Raw genomic sequence first — 18,566 nt, 5'->3', positions numbered from 1 at the left:
GTTCAGGTGCGGTCTATTAGGGTCTGCGAAATTACGGACTGAATTGCTCAGCCTGACTTTGTCTCAAGTCAAGACAGTGTCGAGAGGACGTAGAATCGATGGGACCCCAAGGAACCACCCAAGGTGAGAAAGTAGGGACCCCACGGAGGACGGGTGCAGTGTGGGAACACAACTGCGTGCTCTGTACAATTCTATAGGGAAGTTGTAGTTGAAATTTTAGAGTTTAAGGGCCCTTCCCAGTGGATCCTTCCCAATGGACTTCTAAGAAACCCCGTGCAGAGCCACCTCACCCGTGGATACGGAGGTATCCGAGTTACCTATCCCAGGGAAGTTGGGTGCATAGGTTTGTAATGGAGTCAGAAACCGCTGTTCAACCCCATGGAGGACTTCGAAGAAGAGCCACTCCTGGAAGAAAGAAAAGTGTCGGTTGAAATCCAAAGGTGGATTCTTGTTGAAGAGTACCTGAAAGCAGAGGGGGACATAGTCTGGATCACTCAGGAGTGACCAGGGGCTTGGTAGACGAATGCCCACCAATGTCAGGTGCTTCAGGTGCGTTAATCAATTCTTGACTCTGCAGCCACGGGGACCATGAACCGTCGAGGACAACCAGGAGCCGTATACAAGCTGTCCCACAAAGGATGTCGAGTTCTGAGGGGTCAGTGTCTGGCGGGAGCACCAACAAGCCTTTGAAATGGCAACCCATGCAGAAGGTCAAGGATGGTTACGATTCAGACTAGCAAGGTCCAGGAGACTCACCACATACAGGGGACTCAGGGCAAGCCTGAAGCAACCAGGGGGCTCCCAAGAAAAGCAAAGTTCACCCTAAAATGGACCCACAGGCCGGAGGTACGGTAGTGCAAGAGGACCTTAAGCGATCTGACCAAACAGCCACCCACAGAGCACTCGGTGAGGAGGCAGGAGTTCTTGGTGGAAAATGGTGCCAGAGGTAGGGGCTACTCAGAGCCCAATGCAGTTGTCTTGGAAACGCCAACAAGCATATGCACATGCAAATGTGGGCGTTGCACAGGGCTTCGGGTATTGCAGCCACCACCAGGGATTCTGGCCTCAAACTTGGTGTGAGGGCAACTCGGACCTCAAGGGACGTGGAAACCCACCTCCTGTGTTGCTGAAGCCTCTGGAATCCGTAGGAGCTCGGGGTCAGCAGACCAACAGCAGTTTTGCTGTGCCTGCGAATGCAGGGAAGTGACTCCTTCACTACAAGGGAGATATTTTCAGTTGTCCTTGATGCTTCACAGATCCTGCACAGAGCCTGTATCACACACGGGCACAGACAATGCTTCAGACTGAGAGGGAGAAGAAGTCGGGCCCAAACAAAGTCCAGCAAAGTCCTGGGTATCCTGATGGTCGAGGTTCAGTGGTTTCTGGTTCAGAATCTTGTTCACGTTGAATCTAGGGTTCTACAGCCAGTTAAGCCCTTTTATACCCACGGGAGAGGGTTGGACAGGCTTAGGGTCCGGAAAGTGAGTAAGTTACCCCCATGTCTTTGTCCAGTTTTGCGCCACAGCAGGAGCCAACCGCTCCCAGGGCTGGTTTGAACTGGACTACGCACAGCCCAAATGTGCCTCTCATACAGACTTTCGGTCACTGGCAAGTGCACCCACACAGCCCTAATACACTGAATCCTATCTGGAAGGTGGTCACACCTCCCTGTGACAGGATGCCTATTGTTCTGCCTTCCCTGCTTGATCTTGACTCAGCAGCAGGAGGTTCGAAATGGTCTCTGGTCAGCAACAACCATTTTGTGCTGGCCGTGACTAGAAGGCTAGTACCGGGACAACCAGGGACCCAACGAAGCTGGTTTCTGAGGGGTGGAATAATACCTGCCACATAGGCTGTCATGGAAAATATCAAATGTAGACATGGCTTCCTTGGCAAAAATGGTCAGCTAAACAAAAGACAAAGAACAAATGAAATGAAGATGTAGAATGAGAAGTAAAGCAGCAACATGGAGACCCAACAGACAGAAAAGGACTCAGTGAATTCAGAAAGCATATACACTGCAGAATAATATGGATTGTCGGTAAAGAAAGATTCTTGAAGATTTTAACAGGGAGAATAACAAAACATTGTGATAGTGATATAACACTATGTTGATGAAGGCACATTGGAGAACTTGGAATGGATCAATAAAATGTCTGATTCTTCCAGCCATCTTCAAAAAGCCTAATCTTGACTCTACATTCCGGGGGATATTTTGTACAATTTCCCTGCTTCCAGGCATTAGTAGGGTAGCAGAACAATATGTTAATAGGTATAAATCCGATTTTATTGAAGCCAACTCCTTCCCAAACTGTTTTCAAATTGGTTTTTGGCCCAAACACAGTACTGAAACAGCCCTTTGGTGGTGGTGGAGGATGCCAACAAGAGATCAGATCGCAGATGTACTGCTGTTTATACACTGGTTTGATCTTAGCGCTGCCTTTCACACTGTTGAAAATACTACACTTGTGGATAGGTTTTGCAAGGCTGTGTCGTAAGAGAAGCCATGAGCTGGCTTAGCCATCTCCTGGAGGATAGGTCCTTCCTGGTTTTTCATAACTCCTGCTCCTCAGAGATCTTTCCGGTTACTTATGGAGTTCTGCACGGGTCATCTCTTAGCCCCTCGTTGTATAACGTATATTTGCAAACCTTTAGGATTTCCAAAGCTCTATACGCGGATGACACCCAGCTGGTCTTCTCGCACTCAGATCCAGCTGCTCCCACTCCAGGACCATATCTGGATCAAGTCACCAGCTGGATGAATATATCCTGTCTCAAGTTGAATGGAGCTAAGAGTGAGCTTATGATCCTCTGGAACAATCCCCTTTCGCAAATGGACTATGGCTGACCGGCATGTCTCACACCCAAAACTACAACAAACAGTCTAGGGCTGTGGTTGGATAAATCAATTTCCATGGAAACAAAGGCTGCCAAACTATCAGCCATTTGCTTTGGAATCTTGCATATGCCACACAAGAATTTGCCCCTGTCCCCATGTCTTCGAGAAGCCCTGTAATACAGGCACTGATTCTCACCTGCCTAGATTACGGAAGCTCGCTTTACCTGGGGGCCCCAAAGGCAGTTCAGTGAAAAGAACACATTGTACAGAATGCTGCTACACACACGTTGTTAGGGATGCTAAGGTTTGAGTCAGCCAGACATGATTTGCTGTCTCTCCATTGGCTGCCGGTGGCCTAAAGAATTGAATTTAAAGCCTTGTGCACTGCACATAAAGCCTTACACGTGCATGGTCCTCCCATCCTACGCCAGTTTGTCATCCCCTGCACCCCTAAAAGGCTACTCGAATCAACCAACTCATATATGGCTACCTTTTCCATCATCTCAAGAGCCAGAAGCGGAGGACGGTCTTTCTGTTTTAATGTGGCCAAACTCTGGAATTCCTTTCCCGTTGGTCATTTGGTCCATAGACAATGAACACAGTTTTCAAAAACTTCTTAAGACCTAGCTTTGTCAGACTTTAACTTTAAAATAGCACCTCTAGTCTTGGTGCAACAGTTCCTTCTCAACTAGCTATGGGTCGCCATGCGCTCTATAAATCTCCAATCATAGCTTAGTATAGTAGTAATATTTCATTGTTTAAACATATGTGTATTGTAACATACAATTTGCATTTTTTTAATACATAGTTGTACATAGTATTTTGCTGAGTTATGAACTCTAGAGTGTGCCTCTTTTCTTATACATATCTGTAAACATGACACACTCAAATATTTTTATTTCTATAATTTGCTTCTAACCCCTATATTCTTTTTTGTTTACATCTGGCTTGAGTATAATGATGTAACATTTCGGGAAGAATATACAGCCAAGCAGTCCAGCACTGGAAGCCAAGATTGCAAAGATCTCCACGGTCACCATGTATCTGCCTTTGGTGCTGAGGTATGCTGGGATGAAGGAGATCCAGACACTGCAGAACACCAACATGCTGAATGTGATGAGCTTGGCCTCGTTGAATCTATCAGGTAGATTCCTTGCAAGGAAAGACACAATGAAGCTCAAAATAGCCAATAGGCCCATGTAACCGATAACACTATAGAAAGCAGTAACAGACCCCATGGCACATTGCAGGATCAACTTTCCCATTTCAAACTGTGTGTCCATGTCGGGGTGAGGTGGAGAGGTGAGCAGCCATGTGAGACAAATTACTACTTCACCCATTGTTGGCAAGAGGATCATAGAGGCAGATACCCGATATCCCAGCCACCTATTTAGCCTGCTCCCAGGTTTGATAGCTCTAAAGGCAATGACAACAGTAATGGTTTTTGCTAAAACGCATGACACAGCAACAGTAAAAATAATCCCAAATGCTGCCTGTTGGATCATACAGGTCAGTGGCGTAGGGTGTCCAATGAACAAGAGGGAGCAGAGGAAGGCCAACATCAAGAAGACAAGGAGGGTGTAGCTAATATTCTGGTTATTAGCCTTCACTATTGGTGTGTCCCGGTGTCTAAGAAAGATTCCCAGCACTCCAGCTGTGATTATGGAGCAACCAATAGATACAGAGACTAAACTCACACCAAGACTATCACTGTAGGAAAGATAAACCACGTCCTTCTGTATGCACCCAGTCTTCATGTGATTGGGCCACTGGTCATCGGGACATTTTAGGCAGTTTTCCATGTCTAAAACACAAAAATGTAATCGTCATAAGAAATAAAAATATCAATACACATAACATAATGCCACTGTCTGTTTAATAAATTGGTGTGTTTTTAAAGGGCAGAGTGATGTATAAAGAAAAGGATTTTTAATATCTCTAGGAAGTCTCATATAATCAACGTCTCTCTCTGAGCATACAGTTTTTGCGTAAGCAAAGTTGTCTTTTGTAAATTTGAATGAAATAACAAACTTAAACAAGTGACAATGAGTTCATATAAAAAATAAAAAAGGGATATACATTACAAAAAACCCTTGTAACTTCCAAAACAAGTAACATTTGTAGTGTACGTACAAACATTATAAAAACAGTTTTTAGATGGGGTCTGATTAACAAATGGTTTGACAGGCCTATATGTTCAATTGGCAATGTGCAATTCATAAATCCACATCCTAATTCAAAGAATTCATAATGATGAAGGGCACATGCATCAAGCAATTTTGTGATCGCAAACAGTGCGATTCGTAAAAATCATCCGTTTGTGATCGCACAATGGCCTTTTGCTATGTATGAAAGTTTTGGATTCGCAATTTAGGAAATCGTAATATCTTGTGATTACCTAAATTTCGAATGCAAATAGGGAATCGCAATTTGCGATTCCATATTGTACATGCAAGAAGCTTTTCATAAATGCGAACTGTGCATTTAGGAAACGCTAATAAACATTAATTTGAAATTGATGTTAACGGTGTTCATACTTTGAAACATGCACAAATCTGCCCCTGGAGCATGTGCGTGCCTTACATGTGCAAAATATTTTGTTCCGGGCACCTCAGGGGGGCCTTAGGCCCCTGGGCACCCTTGCCTCTGCATTAACTAATTTGAGATTACCAATTAGGTATTCATAATTTAGGCAATGTATGACCATTCCCACCTATGGGCTTTGAGGCCCATAGGAAAGAATAGATTGCAATTACAAATAACGATTCCCTAATTGCGATTCTTACGTAATCTCAATTAGAGAATCGCTATTTGCACCCTGTTTTGATGCATTGCATTTTACGATTACCAAATACTGATTTCTTAAAAATCGCTATTTGGTCATCTCAAAAATGAAGTTTGATGCATGTGCCCCTTTATTTTTAAAGCTCAAATATGACTTAAAATTGCCACATTTATATTTGTTTAAATCTCCGCTTTCAAGGCCTCGGTACTATGGTCCTCCCCTTTTTTCTTTATAATTCGTTTAGCTTTCTCCACGCATGACATTTTGCTGGTAAATTTTTATTATAACAACTTTAACCAGCACATAACTGATTTGATAGAGCAATTTGACAGTTTTTCTTAGATTTTCATATGAAAGCCAAATGTGAGGTGGTTATAATATTGGTTGGGGATTTGAATGTTTATTTATGTCATCATCTTAGTGGCAAACAGGTCTATGGTTTTATGAACCTCATTAATGAAAATACCACACATTTTAAGCATACGCCCTATGGGGAGGCACTACACACTCTCATTCTGAAGTTTGATTTGAATTTTTCCAATGACTTGGTTCATAAGGAGAACAGTAGAGCCATGACCTTCACGGGAAACTCAAGAGGTAGCATGATTGATGATTTTGTTCACAATAAACTTTCACCACTTCTCCTTTATTTTAAAGTTGTTACTAAGTATGTGGGTGATCATAAACCGCTTATTATATCGCTAAACACCCAGATTAAAAAGACCTTTAGGAATGAATGTTCTAGGATGGAGTATACCAAGAATAAGGGTATACAATTTAAATGGGCTAAGGTTGAATCAGTGGTTTTTAACACAGCGATTATTCTCAAGAATATAGATTCCTTTTCTGACAGTTCGACTTCAAATAAACCCTCAACTTGGAGTTCGCCACGCACATGGTTTAACGTTCGGTGCGTCTGACGGTCGACGTCACAGTGGGCGTGAACAGAGGACGGCCGGGGGCTGTCCAAAACACGCCCAATCCATGAATCACCCACACCTCACGCAGCGGGCAATGGGTTAACAAGGCTTGCACGACTGCTCATAAATAGATAAAGGAATTTTTTTTAACTGTCTCACCTACGTTCATTATTTGATGTTAGAGCAGCAAGAATCATAAAAAAAACATTTTAGCTGAGAGGAAGAATGAGATCTAGTACAAAGCATGAGAGGCAGTTTCAGTAGCTGTGAGGACAACATATAATAATAATTTCTGGAAAATAGTTAACCATCCTTTTCTTTCAGACATAGATGCCCCGAAGGTAGAATTCCTGATCACAGCAGATCTATGGTTATCCCACTTTTCGGGAATCCTTTAAATTAGGCGATAGGCTGTTATTACCCCCACCATCTCCTCAATTATTTCAAACATTTGATATTTAATTAACAAGGACCATTTGCATTTCCCTAATTTGATAATTATTATATAACTGTACCCAAAAAATGCTTCAAAGGTTACATACCCTACTGGGACATTCATTCCACATATACACATTTTTATCACACTTGCTCATTGGTCATAGTAAAAGTAAAATATAATGATCAAGTAGTTCCCTAAACAATTAATAAAAACTGTAAACATTATGTACCACTGTGCAAATAGACAATAAGTGCCTAGGTGCTTACACATGATCTGTAAATTCTAAACACATAATAGCTATAAGACTGAGCATCATAGTGTTACGGCAGGATTTCTGATCTATTTCTATAGGTCTAGATCCCAACTCAGGTCGACTGAACCGTTGATACCTGTCATAGAGTAAAAGGCAATCCACTACTAGGTCAATCAGTTAAGGACTTACACCACTCTAAAGAACCACTTACTACGAATAAGTTTTAAAAGTTTATTATAAAGCCAAAGTTAACTGGAGATACAAACATCTCAAAATAAGGTTCAAAAGATATACTGGTATCAATACAAACATAAATTTTCTAAATGCTCTTAGTCGGCAGAAGAATATCACCAAAACCAATTCAAAAATCATCAGAGTTGCAAGAATAGACACAAGCTGTAACTTGTGTGTCATTTACAGAAAGGAAGAAAATCCAGATTAGACTGTCCCTACACTAGACTAAGTGACATCCCTACTTAGTAAAATCTTAACCTAAAAAAGGTGTCAGCCGTGGTGACTTCCAAAGAAGATCACTCACTTCCCTTAGTCTTCGTTGTAAATCGGTGTCTCGCAGTTATCCTCTCTGCCTACCCATCCGCTCTCTTAGGTTCCTCAGACCATCTGCCCTAACTCCACCCAGGGGTGCTGTCCCTAATACAAAAATCACATTTACAATAGAAACGCCCTTCAGAGACGCCCCTCACGTGGTGTTGGTTCTGGCATTTTCCATGCTGATACTCCTCTGGGCCCATCGTTAGCATTGACCTTGCTTCTCAGGCTCTTCTCCGGCAGGACGGTACCCCCCAGGAAATTCCTGAAGCCTCCTCCAGGCCTGTGCCTGGCTCCCTGAACAAAACTCTATTCATCACTGTCTTGATTGGAACCTCCTCGCACCTGCAAACAGACACTTGTACAGTGGGCCCCAAATTCCGGCCTCCACCGTATCTTCTAAGTCGTAAACCATCGAGCAGGATCTGCAATTTATGCTTAACATGACCTTCCTCTAACTAACACATGCAGATCAAAAGAAATGAACTTCTCTATTCAGGCCTATTAGAATTACATGAAACGGGCCTGTGCACTCTATAAACCTTTAATTTCTTAGTCTAAACAGTATTCTAACTTATTACACACAATGGTTATATGAAACACTTCTATAAAACATATATTTCAGTTCTATGATCAATAATACTTTGAATTACAACAACATTAAAAAATCCATATCATGCGAGAGTGTAACAGCACCTTTTCATTCTCTGTGAACTGCCATGTGGCCTACACATTTCTACGTTTAACAGTATTACATTCGCCTCTACAACAGCCACATAACATGGGATTTCAACATCATTCTAACATCTCTACACACTTCTACATTAGCTTTTCACACTGATATATGCATTCTATTTTAATTAAACACTCTTGTGTATTTTCACTCTATAAATTCGACACTCTTATATAATCTTTACTAAACTGATGCAACGTGCTTGTAAATATGGTGCACTTCAAATTTTTCTTGATTTGCGCTCTCTCAGTTCCCCCCTTTGATGACTTTTAGTAGTCATCACCATCACAACACCATCCCTGAGGTATGCACTGTATCATATAGAACTCACTGCAGTACTCTCTCGTTTCATCATCTCTAGAGCCCTCAGACTCCTGTACTGATTATCCTGCATCGCAGCTAATCTCCTCTCCTGCTCTCTCATGGATCTCTGCAACCTATTTGATCTATACCATTGGTACAGCCGCACCAATCCCCACAAGGTGATTATACAAATCACTATTATGATGATAGGTTTCAGTATGTATCAAATGAAACCCTTTCCTAGGTTGGCAAACCAACCTCCAACTTTACCCATTCCCTGACCTACTTTTTCCCACACAGTTACCTGTGTCAAATCCTCAATCTCATGATGAATTTCAGTGATATTCCGTATATACTTTTCTAGAGGTTTTGAATTGTCTGGAATGTAAGTGCAACATTCCTGAACCTTCAAAGCCTTACAGACTCCTCCCTCTTTGGCTAACAGAACGTCTAGAGCAAGTCGGTTCTGAAGAACCATTGCCCTTATCGATTGCATCTCTCCCTCCACCAGCATTAAGGATCTAGCAGTACTGGCGGACAACCTATCTACAACTGTTGCCAATCTTCTAATCTTGACATCATTCAGTGCTATCCCTAAAAGAGGAAACATAGCACCAAATACGTCTCCAACTACTTCCTCATAGCTTACATCCCTTCTTCCTCTAGCTTGAGTTCCTCTCTCTTTAATTTCCAAATCCTCAGCATGGTATATTTTGGGGAAGACAATTGCTAAATAACATGATCCATACAAATTATCCGGTAGTTTCACGTATGCATTTCTTCCACAAACAAAATATACATTCGGGATCACCTGCATTCCCTTCAAGAAATCCTTTGTATAATATTCTAATTGGAAAGCATGTTCACAATTTACTTCTCCCACAAACACATTCTCATAATAGGTTTTACCCCTATATATACACAGTTTCCCTTTTTGCTCTCGATCTAAAGCTATTGGACCATTACTACCCTTTCTTTTGTGTGACCTTTCTTCCTCGGTCCAATCTGTTTTCCATTGGCCTGAAGCCTTTAAGATCTTCTGTCTCCTATACCGATCATCCACCTGTCCTATAAACCTTTTCTCAATTTCTGACACTTTACAAGTCAAATTATTTCTTCGGGCATGTGAAGTATCCAACCTTTTCCAAGGAATGAAAAATTTCTTTAATCTATCTTCACTCTTATAATAATCCCACTTGTTCATGTGCTTGTAGTTTGGAACTTCTGGTAAAACAGCATCAAAATTTGAAAAATAATACTCAAAACCATCACGTTCATAAAATATACTAAGCAACAAACTACATGTGATTCCATAAGTCAATGGAAGATGATGATATCTATTACCTTCGTCTACAGAGGCTGGCAATTGCATGCACACATAGCAATTCTTTACCTCCATATCATCAATATATTCATAAAGCAATTTAGCATATGCATTTGATTTGAAATTTCCCTGTGATTCATCCACATGCAACCTACGAGTCTCTGCTGCTAGTAAAGCTTTATCTTTCTCTGTATTGTCCCCCCTTTGACCAGCAGTAGTAGGTTTCTGTATCAATACAATATTTGCTTCCTTTGTTGCCTTCTCTTCATTTTCATGTCCCACTACATATGATATAGTAACTACTAAAACTATAAGAAAAATTACTCCCACTAAAAGTGTGCCTACTATGCATTTTGTCTTGCGGTTTGGGTTGCCGGCCTCCATGATCTCAAGACAGTGTAGTTCTGATTTTCTTTCACAACACAAAGTCTCTCTTCTTTGCTTATTCAGCCTTTCCGAACCACACCTGGAAGCTGATAATCCCTTCTGCAAGATCAGTCTTTGAGTTCTATAGCAACAGACAACCCTAGCCCTTCTCCGTCCACTAAATGGAAGTCCCTAAATTTCTTCTTCTTCCACTTGGCGCTAGGTTATCTTTCAATCTGTTTATTTACAAAGTCTTTAGCAATCTGGAATCATACGTGTTCCAGCGGCTCTAATCACGTATTCCAAAATTTCTAAACGAAGAATGATCTCCTCGAGTGTTGGCATCGTTGAACAAAAAGTTGGAAATTCTATTCTGTTTAAAACCATTTCTCTTATCCTGCTCAGATAAGGAGGATTGGGGATAGTGAGTGTCAGCAACCCTACAACCTCCACTCCTGGTATCAACAATACTACTTCCAATGTTATGATTGGGTCAGTACTGGTCACTGTCACTTCCCTCACCCTCCCGGATCTCCGTGCACTGGACATCTGCTGCTAGGTAGGTCCACTCAGGAGTAGCGTATCTTCTGCAGGGCACTCGCGCCCTCCTCGATCTTCTCGGACCTTCCTGTTCCTGTCTTTGTGCACCTTCGTCCAGATCCGAGTCTTCAGATATAGGAGCAAGAGTTCTCTCTGGAGTTGGCTTCAAGCTCGGCCTCTGCTTTCTTTCAGGCCAACTAGCTTCTCCACGCCTTGTTCTCCTATTTCTTATCCTCACACTCGGTTCTTGATCACTCTTGTCTTGATCTGTGTCTGAGCCGTATTCACAGCAACTTTCTCCTTCAGTAGAAACTTCAGTTTCACTGTCGTCCTGTCTTTCTTCTTCTGGATCTGTAGCACTCCCTACTTCTTCCGACACCCCCACAGCTTGACTGATCCCCTCTAGTGGTTCGCCGTCCACAGCTGGATTTTCATCTGTGAGAGGAGCTGTTTCTTCTAAGGGTGCTGGAACTCTTCGAGTATGGGAAGCGTGAATCCAGTTTGGCAGCCCTCCACACTTTACAGCAGTATTCGTTGTCAGGATTATTTGGTAGGGCCCCTTCCAACGCACGTCTAGGCAGTTCTTCCGGACGTGTTTTTTCACCAGCACCCAATCACCAGGGCACAAGTCGTGACATAGGTCTCTTGAAGATGGAACTTCAGCGGCCTGCACCTGAAGAGACACAGAATGAATGGCATCAGAAAGTCCCTTGCAATAATCCAGGATCAGGTCATCTGTAATATTCAACAAAGCTGTAGTTGGAACAGACGGAAGTCTCATTGCCCTCCCCATTAAAACCTCATGTGGAGAGAGACCTGTCCTCCTGTCTGGTGTGCTACGCATACTCATGAGTACCAAGGGCAGAGCATCAGGCCAGCTTAAGGACGTCGATGAACATACTTTGGCTATTCGGGACTTTAGAGTTCCGTTTATCTGCTCCACGATACCTGAAGCCTCTGGTCGATAGCTACAGTGCAACTTCTGATCAATGTTCAATGCAGAGCAAAGCATCTTCACAACTTCACTGTTGAAATGAGTTCCTCTATCTGATTTCAAAGAGGTCGGCACCCCAAAGCGCGGGATCAACTCTCTAAGTAACAACTTTGCTACTGTGAGTGTGTCGCACCTGCGTGTAGGGTATGCTTCGACCCATCTGGAAAATATGCATACAACCACCAGAACATACCTGAGGCGGTTGATTTTTGGCATCTCAATAAAATCTAATTGCATTCGGTTGAAAGGCCCCCCCAGACCTCCCAATGTGACTCATTGTAACTGGTGTTCTTTTCCCTACGTTCAATTGTTGACATGTGACACATCTTCGACACACTGCTTCTGCTGCAATACTAAACCTAGGACTATACCAAGTCTGCCTAAATAACCTCAGCATGGCATCTCTTCCTAAGTGTACTGGACCATGTATCTGTCGTGCCATTGGACTCACTAATTCATTAGGTAATACTGCCCTTCCATCTGCTGAAACCCACAAATCCGTTTCACTTTTCACACAACCTGCTGTTTCCCATGCCTTTTTCTCAGAATCAGGTGCGTTCTCTTGCAGGTCTTTTAAATCCTCCCAAGTATCAACTGTTTCTAGCATCATGTTTAACTCTGTCTTTTCCTGAGCCCCACCTACTTCCACTTCCGTGAAAGAATATCCTTGCTCCGCACAATATCGAGCAACTTCGTCTGCATATCGATTACCTTGCGATACAAAATCTGTATTTTTGGTGTGGGCTACACATTTAACAATCGCAATTGCTGCTGGACCTTGTAATGCTTCTAACAACAGTCGCACAAATTCCCCATTTCGAATAGGCGAACCAGAGGATCATGTAACCTCTCTGAGACCACAATTGCCCAAAATCGTGAACTACACCGAAACCATATTGGCTATCGGTATAAATGGTGACTCTAATTTTGCTACCTGCTAAACAGGCACGTGTCAATGCAATGATTTCGGCTACCTGAGCGGAGTGTACTCCTTCCAGGCAAGCGGCTTCCACAACTCCAGTAATGGTGCAAACAGCATAAGCTGCTCTCAACCGACCAGTATCGTCTCTTAAACATGAGCCATCAACAAAGAAAATTTCATCAGGGTCAGTCAACGGCTCATCCACAATATCTGGTCTTGGCTTGGTGCATAGTTCAGTCACATCAAGGCAATCATGATCTTCACATTCTTCCCCTTCTATATCATTAGGAAGTGCCATCAATGTAGCAGGATTCAAAACAGAGCACCTCTTAAGGGTCACGTTCTCCGCAGCAAGAATAACTTGCTCATTGCGCGTGAGCCTATTATTGGTTAAGTGCTGTGTCTTGGTCCTGGTCATTAACAGTTTTACAGAATGAGGTACATACACCACTAATTGGTGTCCCATGACTACATTCTCACACCTTTCAATGCTGACACCTGTTGCAGCAACGGATTTGAGACATCCGGGCAACGCTGCGGCTACCGGATCTAAAGTAGCCGAAAAGTATGCAACTGGTCTACGGGCATTTCCATGAGTTTGTACTAAAACTGACAAAGCACAACCCTCTCTTTCGCAGCAGTAAAGGTGAAAATGGTTTTTCGTAAACAGGCATCCCCAAAGCTGGAGCACGGCACAAGTCCTCTCTCAGCTGTAGGAACGACATCAAACAATCCTTGTCCCATGGTACCGGATCACTCACCTCCTTGTGCGTCAGTTTTTGTAAGGGTTTTGCTTTCAGCGAAAAGTTACCTATCCACTGTCGGCAATATCCGACCATTCCTAGGAACATCCTGACTTCTCTCTGTGTCGTAGGCGCGTTCATCTTCATTATCGCCTCTATCCTATCTGGTGACACCTTGCGCTTTCCTTTTTCTATCCGGTGACCCAAGTACTGTACTTCTGTCAGACAGTACTGCAATTTGCTCGGAGATACCTTATGCCCATTTTCAGCTAAATGGTTCAGCAAGGCGATGGTATCTATCTTACAAGCTTCTTCCGTTCCTGACGCAACAAGTAGGTCGTCTATCTACTGGACCAGAACCGAGTTCTGTGGCAGTACTAGACTTTCAAGATTTTTCTTCAATAGCTGATTGAAAATTGATGGGCTTTCTGTATACCCCTGTGGGATACGACACCATGTTAAGACACGATTTTCCAGCTTAAAAGCGAAAAGATACTGGCTCTACTCATCTAATGGAATTGAGAAGAAAGCCTGACAAAGATCTATCACTGTGAACCACTCAGCTTGGAATGGTATCTGAAACAATATCACTGATGGATTCGGTACCACTGGACAACATGAAACAACTATGTTATTAATCTTTCGAAGATCTTGTACTATTCTAAATTTCCCACTAGGTTTCTGCAAACCCATAATTGGGGAGTTGCATGGACTACCCACGATTTCCTTCAGTATTCCCTGTTGAATCATAGAGTCGATTACGGGTTTTATTCCTGCAATCGTCTCCGGGGTCAATTTGTATTGAGGCGTTCTTGGATATTCAACATTTGGTTTTACCATGATCTTCACTGGTTCTACTCCTTTGATCAATCCTATCTCTTCTCCAGTAAAATCCCATACCTCTGATGACACTGTATCTCGTAAGTCCCAAGGAAGCTCCTCCACAGTCAGGGTAGGATACAGTTCTACGCATACTCTCGAATTTGCAACTTTAAAGGTAGCATCATCGTCTGTAGTCTGTACCTCCACTCCCTGAGGTGTGCAGTATATTGTGCAGTTCAGTTTGCACAATAAGTCTCTTCCTAACAGACACACAGGACTAGAATCACATACTACAAACTGATGTTCATCGGTGTAGTTTCCTATTTTCACTAGCACTGGTTCCGTCAAAGGGTTAGTCATTCTCCTATTTGCGACTCCTACCACTTGAATTGTTTCCCCCGACATTGGTAGATCTGGAACCACTGCCGATCTCAAAGTTGATCGAGTAGCTCCGGTATCTACTAAGAATGTTGTAGGACACCCTGCCACTTCAGCCTCAACAAACGGTCCTCTTTGATCCACCTCTAGAACTGCCCCGAGGGTACAGTCCTCCTCTCTACTTACACGTCGTCCCGTCAATGGATCACCGTAGTAACACTCTTCTTCGTCTATAAAAAGAGGCATTTGTCTATAGATCTTTCCCCCTGTCGTAATCTTTGGTGGCTGCGGGAACTGAGCTCGTGGAGCCGAAGTCCCCCCTTTGGCCACCTTACTCTTTGGCACTGTCACCCCTTGAACTGGAACTTCTTGAACTTCCTCCTCCTCTACTTCTAGTTCTCCATTTTCAGGGTTATAGGGACACTCGCGTTTCCAATGTCCCACCCGGTGACACTGGTGACACTTTGTCGTTTTTTTCAATGTAGCAACGTCTATTCTAGGTCTCAGGTTTTCCTCGCTGTCCTTATTCTGACTATTTGATTTCCGTCCCATTGTCCCTGTTCCCTGTTGCTGCTGTCCACCCCTTCCAGCCGACTGCATCTGCACCATCATCAGTTTCTCCTTTAGTTTCTTTGCTTTGGAATCTATTTCATCACTGCAATACCTTGCATATCTCAAAATTTCATCCAATGGTTTGTTTTGCCAACAAATTAAATGTTGCTGAATCATCAAACAAATATCAGGTCTCAACCCCAAAACGAACTTCGATACAAACTGTCCTATCTCCTTGGGATCCATTACATCTAATCCACTGTATTGTTTGAATGTTTTCAGCAATCGCTCATAAAACTCATGAACTGTCTCCTTGGGTTCCTGTCTTGTTCGGCCTATTCTTACCCAATCTATATCTTGTGGCGGCACCTTCTCCTTCAGCCATGTCATCACCCTTTCATATTTTAACATTACGCTTTCTGACGGTCCATTAGTACGAGCATCCCTTTCTGGTTCTGCAGTTGGCCATTCGACACTAACCTTGCATGCTATCCACAAGTCTCCTGGGACCAAAATATCGAATAAGGTGTTCAAATCAATCCACAATACTTTTGAAATCTTGACAAACCTCTCTACCTGCTTGTACCACTCTTCGGGACTTTCCCTTAACTTCGGAAATGAGTTGGTAAATGCAGCCAAATCTCCCCTACTCCAGGGCACGTGTACATAACTCCCATTCGCTATTTCTCGCAAAGGGAATGCCTCCATCTGCATTAGCCTTCCCTCCGGAGACATCACATTCGCGCTCCGCCTAACAGTTCCCTTTTTGGACCATCTCTCTTCCCATTTGTCCAGATCTCTCCATGCTCTTATTCCTGTGATCAGTTCCCTTATGTGTGTTTTTAATCCAGTTGTCCTCCTCTCATCTAAGCTGCTTTGGAAGAACAATGGTTCAGGGTAGGCCTTAAGAGGTCCTTAGCGAGGAATAGAACAGAGAGCGAGTGCTTAATAAGTCGCTGGGGAGCAGAGGTAGTAGGTATTGGTAGGAGTTTTTTATTTTACTCTCTTTTCTTAAGGGTATACATAAATAATTATACTGTATTGCAGGTGCTCAAGTGAATAGTACGGTGCAGGACGTGACATAAGTGATCAAAGTGAACGAACTGTCACACAACAACAACAAGGATAAAAACACAACAATTATATACAAATAGAACGGGTGAAATTCCTTGGGTGGGTCGACGGCGTTTCGATCTATATTAATCTAGATCATCATCAGGACAGATGAGCCTCCTGAAACTATAAGAATTTTAAAATTAAAATCAGGCTCCTACATGTATGCCTTACATGGCATTCCTACATGTATACTTTTAATTGCAAATTAGTTTTTTCGCTCCCGGGGAAAAGACAAAGCATGCACATGTACATATCTTAACACATGGGCATTTGATGAAGACTCATTTTAAAATTAAATCGAAATAAATTAAATTAAAGAGGCATGTGATTTAACCTCAACTTAGTGTATGGCGCTTCATCCGTCAAGAGTTATGAGCGCATATATTGCTGGTACAAATTAATTTATACAAAAGTGAACAAATTAAAAAATGTATATACCTTGCCGGTGCTCTTTAAGGCAAGGATGATTAGTTGGCAATACAGTAGATGTTGCTGTACTCAATTTGAATCTGTAGGCAATAGAGAATCGCAGTGAGCATGGGATGTATTTTGTAACATTAAAGGGTTAAATTTTATAACATTAAAGGGTTAAGGGCTGTAGTTAAAGTCTATAATTGCAGGGACAGTTAATAAATTGGGCGGATAAAATCAATATGTTTTCCAGCACAAGATAAGACTCTCCTCTTGGTTACTGAACAATGGTTCTGGGATTGTTCTATTAATGAAGAGAAAGGCGGGCTGAGGAATAGCCACTCATACTGCAACTTACTGTTTACTTAGTGAAAGCATGGATCTTCCACTGAAGGGAACAAGTAGCGCTCGGTCACATCTACTTTGCCGAGGGTCCTACTTGAACTTTATACAAAAAGAACAGAATTACATTAATTTGGACCTTAAAAACGATGCTTATCACTACTAGGCTGTATGAAGTATAAGCTACTCACTTTGAGGGGTTTAACTGTGAGAACCCGAAGTTAGTAGAAGGGGTTCGCTTAGCAAGGTCGCTTTTGCAGTGCAGCAGTCTTGGCGCCTGTAACTGCAAAAACACTTGGGTCAGTGCGTGGCTAAGGCATAATTAAAAGGCCAGGCTTTTCCTTGTGGGCGGTAATAAACTTACTTAATCGGGCGTCACGTCGTGGCAGTAGAAGGGAGTCCAGGTATCTCTTCCGCGATAGCTCACAACAGACTGAGCACCGGCGCCGCCATTAATAGCGTGTAGCAGTGCGTGCGCGCGCAGAGACAACGTAGTGTGTCATTTGGCGCATGCGCGAATGGGGTACGGTCTGAGCATGCGCTAGGAGAGAGTGGTGCCTCTGGGCTCCTGCGCAGGGGGAGTTAATGTGTGGAACGATTTACAAAGGGCCGGTTATGAGATTTAATGGGCGATTTTAATCCTCAAGGGCCAGAAAAACAGCCTATAAAGCTGCGCAAAGGGATGAATTGTGAAAACCGATTTACAGATGGAAAGGGGAGACGTTAATCCTAGTGGGACAGAGTTGCAGCATTTAAACTGACCGAATAAAGAGCCAATTATAATTGGACAATGTTAAACGCATTTCTTCAGAAACCCTTACAATTAACACTTGTCGAAGGTGCTGAGAAAGTTTTGGAAAAGGACATTCAGTTAACACAATTAAACAGTTATTGATGCAGCTTTGTCAGTAGGAAACCAGAATTAATTAAACACAGATAAGCAGTTACTGATACAGTTGGTCAGCTTGTAACCAAAGGACATGACTTAATGGATTTTCAGAAAACATCACTTGGTGTTAATCATGTACACATGTTCCATTCATCCAGTGAATTGAGTCCTTTCTCAATTGTCTTGCAGTAGAATATCCATTTACATTCCAAGCGATTTAATATTGTTTGTTGATTGCCACCTCTGGCATTTGGCATCAGTTTGTCAATGACTTGCCACTTCATGTCGTTCTCAGTATGTCCCATTTCGAGGTAGTGCTCCACCAATGGGGCCGTTGTCACCTTGC

At 42.7% G+C, this 18,566-nt stretch overlaps 1 protein-coding gene across 1 annotated transcript in view; it reads right to left on the bottom strand.

Moving 5' to 3' along the window:
• Positions 1 to 3,753: 3,753 nt before the first annotated feature.
• The window catches only part of LOC144820081 (vomeronasal type-2 receptor 26-like), a 160,073-nt gene continuing 145,260 nt past the window's right edge, over positions 3,754 to 18,566 (bottom strand). The window contains exon 6 of the mRNA XM_078677733.1: positions 3,754 to 4,643. Within this exon, the coding sequence (XP_078533859.1) occupies positions 3,754 to 4,643 (890 nt within the window). The remainder of the gene's footprint in view (positions 4,644 to 18,566) is intronic.

Source organism: Lissotriton helveticus, chromosome 2_1, assembly GCF_964261635.1.
Source record: "Lissotriton helveticus chromosome 2_1, aLisHel1.1, whole genome shotgun sequence".
NCBI classification, from domain to species: Eukaryota; Metazoa; Chordata; class Amphibia; order Caudata; family Salamandridae; genus Lissotriton; species Lissotriton helveticus.
This window is presented reverse-complemented; position numbering and strand designations above follow the sequence as displayed.